Source organism: Penicillium macrosclerotiorum (assembly GCF_028827735.1).
Source record: "Penicillium macrosclerotiorum strain IBT 26536 chromosome Unknown utg000003l_segment0_segment0, whole genome shotgun sequence".
Lineage (NCBI taxonomy): Eukaryota > Fungi > Ascomycota > Eurotiomycetes > Eurotiales > Aspergillaceae > Penicillium > Penicillium macrosclerotiorum.
Window position 1 is genome coordinate 1,032,722 of NW_026643083.1, and position 14,495 is coordinate 1,047,216.

The 14,495-nt window shown below is 51.5% G+C and overlaps 4 protein-coding genes across 4 annotated transcripts; 1 reads left to right on the forward strand and 3 right to left on the reverse strand.

Annotated features, from left to right (window-relative positions):
• Positions 1–1,231: 1,231 nt before the first annotated feature.
• On the reverse strand, positions 1,232–4,840 carry N7462_003269 (putative nicotinamide nucleotide transhydrogenase; the record flags this gene model as incomplete). Its single annotated transcript, XM_057074995.1, has 5 exons — positions 1,232–1,263; positions 1,366–1,440; positions 1,532–1,720; positions 1,784–4,669; positions 4,747–4,840. 5 exons carry the CDS (start codon positions 4,838–4,840, stop codon positions 1,232–1,234), a joined length of 3,276 nt encoding a protein of 1,091 aa, XP_056934500.1.
• A 2,138-nt stretch (positions 4,841–6,978) lies between these two features.
• On the reverse strand, positions 6,979–9,166 carry N7462_003270 (putative amino acid permease; the record flags this gene model as incomplete). The annotated part of the gene is made up of 10 exons (XM_057074996.1): positions 6,979–7,160; positions 7,218–7,620; positions 7,677–7,799; positions 7,851–8,194; positions 8,248–8,368; positions 8,423–8,457; positions 8,515–8,781; positions 8,849–8,912; positions 8,961–8,981; positions 9,062–9,166. 10 exons carry the CDS (start codon positions 9,164–9,166, stop codon positions 6,979–6,981), a joined length of 1,665 nt encoding a protein of 554 aa, XP_056934501.1.
• Positions 9,167–10,690: 1,524 nt separating this feature from the next.
• Positions 10,691–12,166, forward strand: N7462_003271 (PP2C family serine/threonine-protein phosphatase; the record flags this gene model as incomplete). Its single annotated transcript, XM_057074997.1, has 1 exon — positions 10,691–12,166. The coding sequence occupies one exon, from the start codon at positions 10,691–10,693 to the stop codon at positions 12,164–12,166; it is 1,476 nt and encodes a 491-aa protein (XP_056934502.1).
• A 433-nt stretch (positions 12,167–12,599) lies between these two features.
• N7462_003272 (Zn(II)2Cys6 transcription factor) lies at positions 12,600–14,460 on the reverse strand (the record flags this gene model as incomplete). Its single annotated transcript, XM_057074998.1, has 2 exons — positions 12,600–13,520; positions 13,591–14,460. 2 exons carry the CDS (start codon positions 14,458–14,460, stop codon positions 12,600–12,602), a joined length of 1,791 nt encoding a protein of 596 aa, XP_056934503.1.
• Positions 14,461–14,495: the final 35 nt, after the last annotated feature.

Below are 14,495 nucleotides of genomic sequence, written 5' to 3' on the forward strand. Positions count from 1 at the left end.
GAATATGTTGTTTGGGGGTTTTTTGTTTACTTTGGGGGGGGGCTATCTCGTTTCTATCCTGCCTACTGGTTATGAGGTATTTTCTGTCTCTGTTCGGTGGTTAATTGTTGTTTTTTCTCCCCTGGGGTATACTCTGTTTCTAGGCTCATGTTTTCCGGCTTCGCTACCAAAATTGTTCTGGATCCTCCTGGAGCTAGGCGCTACCTTTTTCTCAACTACTTATCATCATTCCCATCACCTTTGGCTTACTTGCTATTTCTTCTTCTCTGGATACCGGCGGGAACCATCCTACTGTAGCAATTTTGACACGGACACCGCCTACTATGTCTTTGTTAGCCCCGTTTTCGGTGGGCCCGCACGGCTCCGCGAGAATCTGTTAGATCTGTTAACCGTCCCCTCGTCCGCTCCCTTGGCCCCCCACATCGAGTTCATTTATTTCTGGGTGATTTTAGCCGATCCAGCAGGAATTACACCAGGATCATGGGTTTGCCATTGACTTTTCCAGTGAATGTTCTGGTTGCCTCGAATGGAGCAGTCTGCATGATCGTTGATGATACCAAGATTGAATAATGTGGCTTGTGACAATGCGTGGATGTTTCGTGGAGGAAGTTTGGTATACCTACGTGATAGTTACTTCCATGTTAAAGAAATGCTTTGTAGCAATGGTACTCTCTTTTCTTGGTTATCTGGTGTGCTGTCGAGTCTAATCTGGTCGATCATTGTCGTCTTGCATTCTACAAAGAGCATCTTAAACCTGTTGTCGACGAACGGCGGCAGATAAATTTTCATTTTCGACGAACGGAACAATAATGAGTATCATGGTTAATTGTGAAGGGACATACGTCTTGTAAATGGGGTGTTGTTCGGCCTGGTTGGATAGCAAGCGAACCCGCAATTTCTTGGCAGTGCTCTTGTCCCGTATTCTATAGATGTAGTTGAAAATAAAATTCAATTGGTGGAGTTCAATGTCTCTGATCTAAGATCGGGGAACAGGCCGGGGATCACAATTGTGGGAGCAGCATGGTATATTGCAAGATCACAAGCGAGCACACCGAAGCGGACAGCGTGGAACAAGCAAGAGACAGAGAAAAGGAAAGGGGGAGAAAAAAAGAGAATATAGAGTAAAAGCAGCTCAACAATCAAAAGCGGAGAAAGCACTGGAACTGTTGAATTGTTGAACAGCACTAGAACATCTCATTCTCGGAAGACGGGGCGATACCTTCTCCGACACCTATTTCCGTGCCTCCAGGGCGGCTTTGATGGCTACACGAAAGAAGAATCCACATTAGTCGACGGGCCGCGAACCCCCACGTCAAACCTATGAGACGAGATGAGGACGAGGGGGAAAAAAGTGAGACAACGTACCATCGCAAGAAGTCTTTGCATCCCCGAAAAGCATTCTAGTGCCGGGCATGAAAAACATGGGGTTGGGAACATCCGCTGTACACAATAAGTTAGCATACTAGTCCATTCTGGAAGAAGCCACGAGGGCATAGCTTAGCAATTAATATAGGCTAAATGAAGGACTTACCATATCCACTTGCCATGCCCCGCTTCATGACAATCACTTCCTTACTCTTCCACGCGTGCAGGACGGGCATGCCGGAGATGGGGGAATCAGGTTCTAGAGCGATGGGGTTGACGGTATCGTTGGCGCCAATGACAAGGGTGACGTCCGTGTCGTTGAAGTCGTCGTTGATCTCGTCCATTTCCAGGACGACTGGCCGGCGAGTGTGAGTAAACTGCTGACGCGGAAATCATTTTTTAGGTAAGGGGAACTTACTGTCATACGGCACAGACGCTTCAGCCAAGAGCACATTGCATTGTCCTGGCATACGGCCAGCAACAGGGTGGATGGCAAAGCGGACATTTACACCGCGAGCGCGGAGCATGGAAACAATCTCGGCGAGTGCGTACTGCGCCTTGGCAACAGCCATGCCGTAGCCTACGATGATGATGACATTCTCAGCACCAGACAGCGCCTCCACTGTATCGTCGATGCTTGTCTGTGTGACTTCACCCTCTATCTTCTTCTGGCTCTGTGCGGGCGCGGAGATGCCACCGAAAAGGACATTGGTAAGAGATCGGTTCATGGCAACACACATGATGTACGACAGAATGGAACCGCTGACACCGATAAGGGAGCCAACGCTGGTGAGGAGAGGGTTATTGAGCATCAGGCCTTCAGCCACGAGAGCGAAACCTGAGTACGCGTTCAGCACGGTAATGACAACGGGCATGTCAGCTCCACCGATGGCCGCAGTCGTGGTATAGCCCTTCAAGAAGCTCAGAAGCGTATTTGCACCTAAACAGGCCGCTGCAATACCTGGGTTCGCGGGGGCCATGGTCACAAATGCGCCCATAGTCGCTATGTTGCTACCCAGCAGCGTTGAGTTGATAACGTGACGACCAGGAAGAATTGTTGGTCTGGAAGACATACGACCGGCGAGCTTGAGGAATGCCACAATTGAGCCAGTGAAAGTAACACCGCCAATAAGAACGCCCATGTACGCGGTCACCAAGTGCAGAGTTGAAATGTCAGCCACGTCAACCATCACGCTGCCGATACTGGTCAAGACAGCCGCGAGACCAACAACTGAGTGCAAAGCAGCGACGGTCTGGGGAAGGCCGGTGGGGGTGATGCGACGACCGATCAAGCCTCCAACAAGAGCACCAGTACCAGCAACAGCAGCAAATTGAGTGAGTGTTTCAGGGTCGAAGCCAACTGCTGCCAGCGAGGCGAGAATACCAGATACCACACCTAGAATACCGAAGATATTTCCACGACGAGCGGTCTGTTGTGAAGCGAGTGCGGAGATTGAGCTCATACACAGGATGGTGCTGACGAGGTAACCGGCCTGAACTAGACCAGCCATTCCGGAAGTTGCAGCCCAAAGGAAACCGCCGCCGAACACAGCACCGGGAATGGCGTACAGCCACGGATACTCCGGAGGATCGGTGGGCCGCTTGAACATATCGAGCATACGCTTCGTCACCACGAATCCTCCGGAAACATTGACGAAGGCCAGCAGGACCGAGGCTGCGCCGAGGTATTCGGGCAAAGTGGTTGGTGTATAGCCACCGCCCATGACGAACATACCACCGATACCAACCATGCCAGAGATAGCGTTGGTAACACTCATCAAAGGCGAGTGCAGAGCGGGGGCTACACCCCACACAGCGCGATAACCAACCAAGCCAGCAAGACCGAAGGTCATCATGTTACTCATGAAGATAGGGCCAGTTAACTTGCCAAGAGCGAGTGTGGTGCCCATGGCTCCAGTGACTGTAGCAACATCCCGAGTTGCCTTTTGCCAGGGTGTGAGTGCAACAACCTCTTCCTTTGCTGCCGCTGTCTGGGCTTCAGGCTTGGGAGTGGGCGGAGGAGCGGGAGGAGCAGCAGGTGGAATAACTTCGCCATCCTGAGTAACAATAGAACCACGCACAACCTCATCATTGAAATCAATGCCGAAGGACTTTTCTTGGGGAGTCATGGACAATAGCAGCTTGATGATATTGTTGGAGTATAAAGTCGAGGATTGAGTAGGCAGACGAGAAGGCAGGTCCGTGTAACCGATGATCGTAACGTCCTTGTAGCTGGCAAGCTCCCCAGGAACAGTTGCTTCGCAATTACCACCAGCTTCTGCGGCAAGATCTACAATGACGGAGCCTGGTTTCATTGCAGCCACCATCTCCTTTGTGATCAATTTTGGCGCAGGTCGTCCGGGAATCAATGCTGTCGTGATGATGATGTCGACCTCGCGAGCTTGCTCCATAAACAGTTTCATCTCAGCCTCGATGAATTCCTTGGACATTTCCTTGGCGTATCCGCCCTGGCCAGCGCCATCTTCCTGGAAGTCGACCTCAATGAATTCTGCACCTAACGATTGAACCTGTTCGCGGACAGCCGGACGAGTGTCGAAGCCACGGACGATCGCGCCCATACGCCGGGCCGAGGCGATTGCACTCAAACCAGCTACACCGGCTCCGATCACGAGCACCTTACTTGGGGGAATCTTTCCTGCAGCAGTAACCTGACCGGTTAAGAAGCGACCGAAATGGTTCGATGCTTCTAGAACCGCTTTATAACCAGCAATGTTGGCCATGGAGCTCAGAGCGTCAAACACCTGGGCCCGAGAAATCCGTGGAATGCGATCCATCGCGAACGAGGTCACACCGCGCGCTGCAAGGGCATCTACAATCTGCTTGTTCTGAGCCGGATACAAAAACGAAATTACAGTGGAGCCTTTGCGGAGCGCCTGGACCTCATTGAAGGGCCCGTCGATCTGAGGACCACGGACTTTGAGGACGATATCGCTCTCGGAATAGACCGCGTCCCGGTCGACTATCTTGGCCCCGGCCTTTTCGTAGACATGGTCGAGCAGTTGGGCGCCTTCTCCGGCGCCGCGTTCGACCAGGACCTGCGAAAAGCCCTTCTTCAAGAGCATGGTCACATTTTGCGGCGTGATTGCGACCCGGCGCTCACTGGGGTGTGTTTCGCGAGGCACACCCACTGTCAATGCCGAGTAGGGTGTTACCGGGACGGGCTCCGAAGCCGGAGCTGGGGAGGTTGTCGCACTTCGCTTGCAGACGAGAGGCCATTGTGGGCGAGCGAGAGGCAGTTTTCGCTGAGAAGGAGTGATAAATGCTAGTCGACGAACGTGTGAAACTGCTTGAGCGTCGAATATTAGTCCCGTGGGTTGCAATATGGAAGTGTCGTGTGCGCCGTCACCAAGCGCCGCTTACCGGAGTGCGTCATCAGGAACGGTTTCCCCGCGCGAACACTGGGCGCCGCAAGACACGGCGCCAGAGCCGACCGCAAGGGTAGCGGAACACTCATGGTGGACAATCGGACGAGTCCAGACGCATGGGAAAGGAATGTGTCCTGGAGTGAAGAGCCAAGGCGAGAAAAGAAAGAGAGGAGGTGAAAGAGAAAGTGAAAGAGAAGGGGGAAGGAAGACCAAGAGGCCGCTCGGGTAAAGTGGGCGCGTGTCCCTCGTTTGGTCTCGTTTGGTCCCTGCGACTTGTTACTCGACTCCCACCATGCGATGAAACGGTGGACGTCTTGGGGCTGGGGCGTTTTCCCTCTTGCCTTTTCTAGTTCTGGTGATTATTCGTAGTATACTTTTATTTGTTGTAGCCTACATGACCGACTGGCCCAAGCATCGCATTGACTAGCTCATGGCGAATCTATTGGGGGAACTGCGGTGAGAGATTTCCCCGGTTCTGTACGCGGCGCCACACCTTTAATGAGCTCTTTAACTGGCCCTCGAACTCCCCCGCCCCCGCGGGGACGGTGGAGCTGCCGGATCGCCCGTGCGGGTGCTCCACCGTGATGTTCGACGCTATCAAGTCGCCGACGTAGAGGCCACGGGAGATATACTCATCTTCATGGCTAATGGACGATTCTGGCCTGTCAAGACGTCAAGATAGAGCTCCGAGGGTTCCCTCGCAGTCTCACGGTTTTTGCACTCTACCGGTTCATTATATCGTCGCTCAAACATGCCCGATCCGCCGGTGGCCGGCCATGACCAGGGGTCATGTTCTACCCCCGCGTCTTCCCCGCAGGCATTTTCCTCCGAAACGGCCAGCCAAGGGTCATCCGGAAGAGCCGAGACTCCGTAAATCGCCACTATTGAGCGAGGCTCGCGAACTATCCTCATTGGGGGCCAACGCTCTCAGATAGATGGAGCGCGGTCAACATATGGCAAGGGTGGCCGGTGAGGCATCGAATTTGGACTATGTACGCCGCCACAAGTAGCAGACAAGATATGACGCTACGAAAAGACAGCTCTTCGAGAGACCAAGTAAGTAGCCTTGACGGCTAACGCCTTCGTTAAAGCAGATACATTAGTGCCGAAATCGGTCGACTCTTTCGCCAAGAGTCTTCTTGAACGACTTTCCGCGCTTTCAAAATACTCTGAATGATTTCTTCAGGCATACGATGGATGAAGAGCAGCTAGCTACTGAAGTTGACATAACCTAGTGCCGCAACATGCATGCATGCGTCCTGCACATCGATGTCGCACTGCGAAGATCAGGGTAATAATAAGGGGAATTAAGCAGCCGACTCGGTGTACTACCTCAGATTCAAATTCGCACCATAAAAAAAAGAATTATGACTTGGTTTCTCATCCATTCAGATCTCTATATGAGCATCTGGTGATATTGGCCACAATTGAATCCCTGATATTGAAAGGTCCAGACACCTCTTATCGAATTTACAACGGCTAAATGGTCAATCGCGCAGGCTAACCATAAGACCGCGGCACTCGATGGCGACATTGGACGCAAAATCATAAAGCTAATCACTGTGGCTGATTTTATAGTAAAATACCGCCTTAGGAAGTTAAACTGTATATATATACATTCTAGCTTATTTAAGTAGATTCGATCCCGATGAAGGTCTCACAAAAGACTTAGAGACTAGCGGCAAGTCGGGAGACACCATGAGAGCGACTTGCCGCTAGTCTGCTCGGGAGCTACTAGTTGATCAGAACCTCCCCTTTTCAATAAAATGATACTCTAAAAAAAGTTCAATTTCTTGGAAATAGACGAGGAACAACATCGCTTTATGACATCTAGTCCTGATCATGTGATATATTCACCATTGCGCGGGTCCTCATTGCCCACCACGCCATTGCATTCATTAAGAAAATGAGCGGCATAGGCGAAAATCTTTAGACAAATTTGGTGAAATGGAGAATTCAGGTGAAAGAATAGATGGATTGACAAACCTGAAACGTCTTGTAGACTGTTGTGAATCATGACATCATATGTGAGACAAGACAGTGTATGTCTAATGAGGTAACTTATATATAAACAATAATGTATGTATATATCACGCCGGAAAGAGAGAAAAACTAGAAACAGGCCGAGCCATTTCAAACGGTACTTTTTCAATGCAAATATAGGATATAGATCCTACGTGCAGATATCCTTCTAATCAGGACGTATTATGACTTGCCCGAAAGAACATCAACTGTGGTGGGGACCCGACACTACTTCTTGCGAAGTGCCAATTTCCTGCACGGTTTCAGTAGCGCCCTTACTATCGATGAAATGGGTGATTCGGTCTCTCGGAAGCCAGGCGCTCTCAGGCATAACAAAATAGGAGATCAGTGCGAGGATAGTCACCCCACCCATGATGATGGGAGCATCTGAGGTCATGAGTTAGAACTAGACCGGCTGAAAAAAAAAGAGTTAAATCGACTTACAATTGAGAGTTTGTCCAGTGACAGGCCACTCATACGGCGAGAAGAGGATGGCAACAACCCATCCATTCCACAGGACGCTAATGAACTGGAATGGCTTGCTCCACCGGCCTAGGCTCCATTTGGGCGTTGGGAAGCGTTCCGAGGTACATAGCAGTCGTCCCAAACAGATGAGGCCATAAGCTGCGGCGCTGGGGACACCTGCGGCCGAGACGAGAGACGTGAAAGCGACATTAGACGGGAGAATGGTGCAGGTGATTAGAGCCGCAACACCCCAGACGACAATGACTGCATTGCGAGGCTGGCCATTGTGCACTTTAGAGACCCAGCCGGAAAAGGGAAGGACACCATCACGGGCGACCGCAAAGACGAGACGGGATGCGGCAATAATAGCGATGGCAGTGTTCTATGACTGATTAGAGGATTTGAGCAGACATAAGCCAGAGTCGAAAGTATTCTTACCAGCCATAGAGCAACAATACAGATAATATTCATGAATACGTGACCACCTTTGCCCAGAACAGCAGCGTAGAGTGGGACAAAGGGCTGAGGGGAGCCATATTGCATCAGGTTGTCTGCAGTTGGCTATAGAGAGGTCAGCATTATGTAGTTACACTGCAATTGAATTGGACTTACAGCGCAGAACAGGAACAGAATAATGGTAGCGAGACCACCAAATCCGCTCGCAACAGTACTCCAGAAGATGCCACGAGCCGCAGTCACAGAAGCATTCTTAGTTTCCTCGGCAACATGGCCCGAGGCATCAAATCCGATCAAGATACCAGCTGTCGCCAGGTAAGAAAGGCACCAATTCCAACCAGCCGGAGCACCTGTTCCATTGTAGGTGGTCATGAAAGCCTCGTGGGTCGAGCGGAAACCCCAGGTGTTAGCAGTACCAATCGGGAGCCAGATAAGGTTGAGAAAGAAGTCAAGCATGACGAAGCCGGCTGAGACCCAGAAAACCATTTTGAAGTAACGAGCTGTAGCTGGTCAGCGATGAGCAGTATGAAAAGCAGGTGATAGTTCGGCATACGAGGCATAAAGTTCAGCAAAGCAGCCAGTGCGAGCATAACCTCTGTGCAGATCCACTGGACCGCACGGAATTTGACGCTATCGGTGTCTTTTGGGAAATCAACGTCAAAGACGGTGAGCTCCTATAGATCATATCAGCATGGGCAAAGTCAAGGTAGCCAAGGGCCGCGGCTTACAGCAAGCATGTAGTTGACGGCAGATTGAGTGTTACCTAGTGTGCAAGTCAGCATGGAATATTACAGCCCGATAAAAGGATCGAGTGGCATACTTGCGCAGAAGGTCGTCCAAGCAGTGGTACTCCACCAAGCCACGACGAAGCCAAGCAGCCGACCAAAGCGCGGACCACCGGCTTCGGCAGCCCAAAGATAGATCGAACCAGCCGAAGGTGATGCAGAGCATACTTCGGCGATGACGGCGGCCGTGATGAACGTAAACACCATGGTAACTAAATAGCTGGTCCAATAGGCCAAGTTTCCACCGGCAGCAATGCCAGTGCTGTACGTAACACGCACTCCTCCAACGAAATAGAGGGCGGCTATGATTCGATTAGAAATGACTTAATGAAAGCAGGTGGGAAAAAAGCATGGGACACTCAAACGCACCGAAGGTTGTGGCAAAATTCTCAAAGAATGTATATGTGCGATGCAATACCTGTGCGTGGGATCTCTATGAGTCTGTTGATCTCCAAGATCAGATATGGGATGTATGACCTACCGGCTTGTAGCCCATGGTTCGCTATGGCATGGAGTCAGCATAAGATCAAATCTGAACCAAGACAAACCAGCTTGAACCCAGCAAGACCGGCGACTACTTACCAGCAAAGCTGCGTCGTCCTTCGATTCAGTCGAGGCTCTATCGCCCTCTCCGTCGGCAACCAGGTCATTTTGACCGACAACGAGATCCTCGTGCTCATGCGCCATGTCTGTGGTGGAGGCTGAGGGAGATTTCAACTCGCAGAAGCAGCGCGACGAGAAAGAAACAGATACAAAAAGCACCCCCAAAAAACAAGGTCTTCAGGCTCTTCTATGCTGTCGAAAAGCTCAATAAACTCCACGGGAGAAGAACCCAGAGAACAGAGAAAAATTTCCCCCAATTAAGTTTTGGCCCTGAATTCTGGATGCGCCGTTTTGCGTTTTCGGTCAGCAAGCTAGGAACCGGCGAACCAGCGGACCCCACCGCGGGAAGATTACGGAGGATTGCGCTAGTCAATCACACGCTTTTCGGGGAAGGCAAAAGGAATCTTGGCTTGCTGGATCTCGAAGAAGATGAATCGAAGATCAAGAGTTTTAGTGGTGGTCTCTCGGCCCGCCCGTAATTCGGGGATATGAGACGACGCGGCAAAAGAAGAGCGACCGACGTTGATAGTCTCCCGTGAAGAACAAAAAAAACCAGAAAATTGGAAATAGACAGACGAATCGTCGTTATAGAATGATGTTGAGTCCGGTTAGAACGGCGCGAACAAAAAGAAATCACCAGCGCTTCCGATTTTCAGGTCCCGACTCAAAGCTCGGAGCTGTCTCGTCCGCAAAAGCTTCTGGGGCAAGTTTTTTCCCCCGTTCGTCCCGCTTGGTTCCAGCCGAGACCCGTGTTTAGCCCGATGAGGAGCAGGACAAAAGCACGGACAGGCCCGTCGAAGTGGGGGATCGTGCGAGGCAGAGGATCTGGGTGAGAACTGCGTGATGGTCCGTGATGGTCCGTGATGGTCGAGCAAGTCGCGATGTTTATTGCTTCAGGTATCATCCGGATTTTGTCTATGAGTATTGCTCTCTCGTCTAGGCCCACCTTCCAAGGTTGAGGATACGCGCGGTGCGACTGCTATGTAGGCAAGGGAATTTGGGGGGAAGCAAAAACATGATTCGCGGTGGATGCTTGGGATGCATCCACTACAAACCGGTTGGCCGAGCTCCACTTCGGGCCCCGCGTTGGAAGCCTAGTCGTGATCAGGTGCATAGTCCTCAAAGAAGGCCCTTGTTGGGTCATAGGCTAGTGACTCAGTTGTATATGAATGAGGTTCTGGATATAAAGTCACCGATACGGAAGAGCATATTGCAGAAAAAACTGTAGGACTATTGAACTTGGGGACATGGATACATTGGTGAGCAGCGAAATGGCTTTGTAAAGGCATCTCAATCTCATCAACTCACGTTTCAATGCAGAAATGGTTGACATCGGAGTTCTAGCTCGACTCCAGAAGACCGGATGAAAAGACATTGCAATAAGATCGCTCAATGTCAAATGCAAAGTTCCAAGATTCTAAGACTTGTGTGGACACAAAGGTCGCACGTGATGGCGAGACATGCTGGACCAGGCGTGCCGATCTTCGCGATCTCAACGCAAACCCAGGGGGAACCCGCAAAACACCTTCATACCTCTGATAGACATTGGGGCAAATTTCATGATTGCGTGAATTGACAAGATCCATTGCTACTTGCGCAACAATTCTAATGCTGCTCGGTGGCCCGGCTCGGACACGTCTACGCGTGTCCGTAAAATCGATTCTACGGACAGGAACCAAGAACTCCTACTCCTCCAAGGGATCTACATCTGAGTCCAGGTCATCCTCACAATTGACAAAATATATCGCAGCAGCCAGTTTGATTACTACGCCCGGCATTTGGTGGATATCTACGAGCACTGATGACGATACAGCACGCGACGACGTGCCACACTTAGATGGTCCGCCAGCCAAGCACTGGTCAGTGGAGCCCGGGCCTTCGCAAGATCAAATTACGCGAATAATATCGAAGGGGGCCTATTCATACCAAGTCAGGCGCATTGCGGGCGTCTACAGGTACGATGGCGCTCAATTGGCTTCTAATAGCCCGTGTGAGGACCGCTTCACACATGGGAAATTTCCATCCCCGTGGGATGAAGACAGCCAATGGATGGCCTGGGGTGTCTTTGACGGACACCTGGGCTGTCAAACAGCGGAATTGCTAGAAAGGCAGCTCTTACCTTTCGTCCGACATAGCCTTATCCAAGCCAAGAACATGCTACCGCCAAATCAACATCCCTTTACCGAAGAAGTAGTACAGCGCGCTATTAGAAAGGGGTTTGTGGATCTCGACAACTCTATTGTCAAAACAGCACCAGATACGTGCCGGAGTGACGATTCACTGCCAGAGAAGCTCCAGAAACTGGCGCCCGCTTACGCAGGTTCATGCGCGCTGCTGTCAATATACGAACCCCAGACGAGCACGCTACATGTGGCCTGCACTGGCGATTCAAGAGCAGTTCTGGGGCAGAGACAACCAGATGGCAGATGGGTAGCAATGCCCTTGTCAGTAGACCAGACTGGAAACAATGAAGAAGAGATCGCGAGGGTTTATGAGGAGCATCCTGGTGAAGACGGAATCGTGAAAGATGGACGAGTGCTCGGGCTCATGGTCTCACGCGCCTTTGGCGATTGCCAATGGAAATGGCCCTTGCATTTCCAGAAGGACATGCAGCAGCGATTTAACGGCCCAGGACTTCTGCCGCCGAGGTATGACGTTCAAACGCCGCCGTACCTCACAGCGGAACCCGTTGTGACCAGCACACGAGTGGACCCCGCGACTCCGTCATTCTTGATCATGGCAACTGATGGATTGTGGGATATGATCTCGAGTCAGCAAGCAGTTGATCTAGTGGGGAAATGGATGGAATCGGAGACAGCTCGTCCGGGTCATAACACTGAACCAAATTATCGACCCGTCGACTTTGGTCAGTTAGTCGAAGGGGAGCGTTGGAAATTCATGGAGGAGAGGACAACAGTCCAAGACAACAATGCCGCCGTGCATCTGTTGCGTAACTCCATCGGCGGAAATCATCACGAGTTGATCGCAGGCCGACTTGCCTCCAGCTACCCATCCTCCCGGCGTCTACGAGACGATACAACAGTGCAGGTGGTATTCTTTAATATTGCAGATGTGAAAAAATGAAGAGCGATCACAGGTCTATGATAGCGCCCTCAGCTTGTAAATTCTCGAGAATCATGTCTCTTTAAGTTATGTGGGGGTATGGAGATATCCAGGTGCTATTCATTGTCGTAATCATAATGGGATGCAAAGAGGTATATGCAGAGGCTGGATGCACAGTAGTCCAGCATGTCCAAGGAGATGACAGAGTCACAGTAGCGCGACTTATTATGCTGTCGAAGGGATCTCCTCCATCGGTGTTCAAAATGTCCATGAAAATGGGACGGACTGAAGAAAATGTCTAGATCGTAGTCGCATAAAAGGGTTAAGGGATGAAGCAAGCAAGAAGAGTTGGAAACCCGCAATGTCAAACCTTGAGACGCCAGACAACAATCAAGACGTCCACAAGTCAGTAATTCACGCATTTCTCTGGTTTTCATGGCCCGGCGTGGATCAATCATGGCAGAAGAATGTTCGATTGGATTTCATCCAAGGTTTCAGTCCAACCTTCTGGAAAAGCGCGCCGCTTGAACCAGACTTTCTCTAGTAGCTCCAGACCCTTATCCACATTCTTGAAGCCGAACCGTTTCAATTCTTCCATGGTCTGGCGAACATATCGTTGCTCCTCTTGTTTTCGAGTCTCTTGACCGGCGATAAAAAGAGGCCATAGAATCGCCAATTGACCGACATCCTTGGATAGATTACGGATTAAGGTCAAAATGCGGGTAATAAGCATGTCCAGATATGTACGGTCGGTGATCCAGTTGGGCCGACCAGCTCCAGCGACTTGGTGCAAATGGACAAAGGTCGCTTTCTCATAGGCCTCGACACAGCCCACATACTCCAGCATATCGGGATACGGGAACCGACGAAGGGACTCATCGTCCAAGTCCATGTCCCCGAGAAGCTGCAGACTGATCGGTGTACTCGCACGCCAGACGACCAATCGGTGAAATATCTCCTTGTAAACCATATCTTGATGGTTTGGCGACATCCACTGTTTGTCCCGGGCAAAGGTGCTAATCGCCGCCTGGACCTCCATCATGCTGGACCACGCCTGCCGCAGTTCGATCAGTCGTGGGTCATCTGGGGTCGACGATGAAGACAAGCTTGGTGTCCCGAGATTATATTCCCACCCGCCGCCTAGGGTCTTCCAATAGCTTCCGTCGACAACTGTGCCACCTGGAGTCGCGCACGCGCCTGCCACATCGAGGTATGAAAGGAGGGAGACCAAGAATGATCGGAGGGGGTGATTTGTTTCGGCAACCCGTTGGACTTCGCGGGCGGAGCTGCCCGTGTGGGGATAGAAGAGGAGGTTGTAGATCTCGCGCGCGCCTTTGAGATGCACGGCCCAATTTTGGTGCTGCGAATCCATCATCTACAGATAATTGATCAATATTGAGAACCCTCACACGATCTGCTTTTCAAATCAAAAATAGGGCACCAACCTCGAAAAGACATAGCAACAGACAGGTCGCAAAGTCCGCCATACCCAGGTGTTGACTTGGCTGTGCATATCGGTCCCTGAATAACTTAACCACCTCCCCGTATTTGCCCATAGCTTGTTGGAAATGGAGATTGCGCTGTGGTCCGACCGAAGTGTTTGCCAAATGTAAAGCACCCAGGGCCTGCATCGCGCCCACCATGGACGGACTTGAGCGCGCAAAATCGGGGAAATAGCTGCGATACGGGTTGGTGTTCATGGAATTGTCGTATATAATGAGAAGAGTCGAGACCTGGTCGATGAAGTGGGTGAAATAGCGTTCGCTGGTCGATTGCATCGACGCCGCAACGAGGTTTGCCGGAGAGAGGGGCTTCTGAAAGCGAATTTGGATTGAGGGTGGCGCCACCGTTGTTGGTGAGACAATCACGCCCTCGCAGACATCGTCCTTCTCATCCCCGTCCTCTCTGTACGCGGTGGTACCCGCAGACGAGGATTCCCCTGAGGACTCCGGGCTACTGGTGCCCTTCTTTCGCCTTCCAGGGGCCTTGGGGGTTTCCTGGGTTTGCGAGGGTCCGTAGACCTTGAAGGTCATCCGGCCCTGGGTACCATCACACTCGAGTCCTAAGCGCACACAGTTATTGCAGGCCGGCGAGGCCTCGTCGCAGCGCACATGGCGCCGGCGGCAGGTCGAACAGCCAGTGAAACCTCGATGGTGCCAACGGCGGACGCGCTTGCGGGGTGGGGTGGCGGTGGGCTGTTCTTGTTGCAGTGGCGGACGAGATGGCTGCGACGACTCTGACGGAGAATGAGAAGGGAATGACGACTCGGGCGACGATTTGGTCGTCAATGGGGCACCCTTAGTGCGAATCTCCATGAGGGGAGGGAAGGAAGCAAGATGTGGGGTCGAGA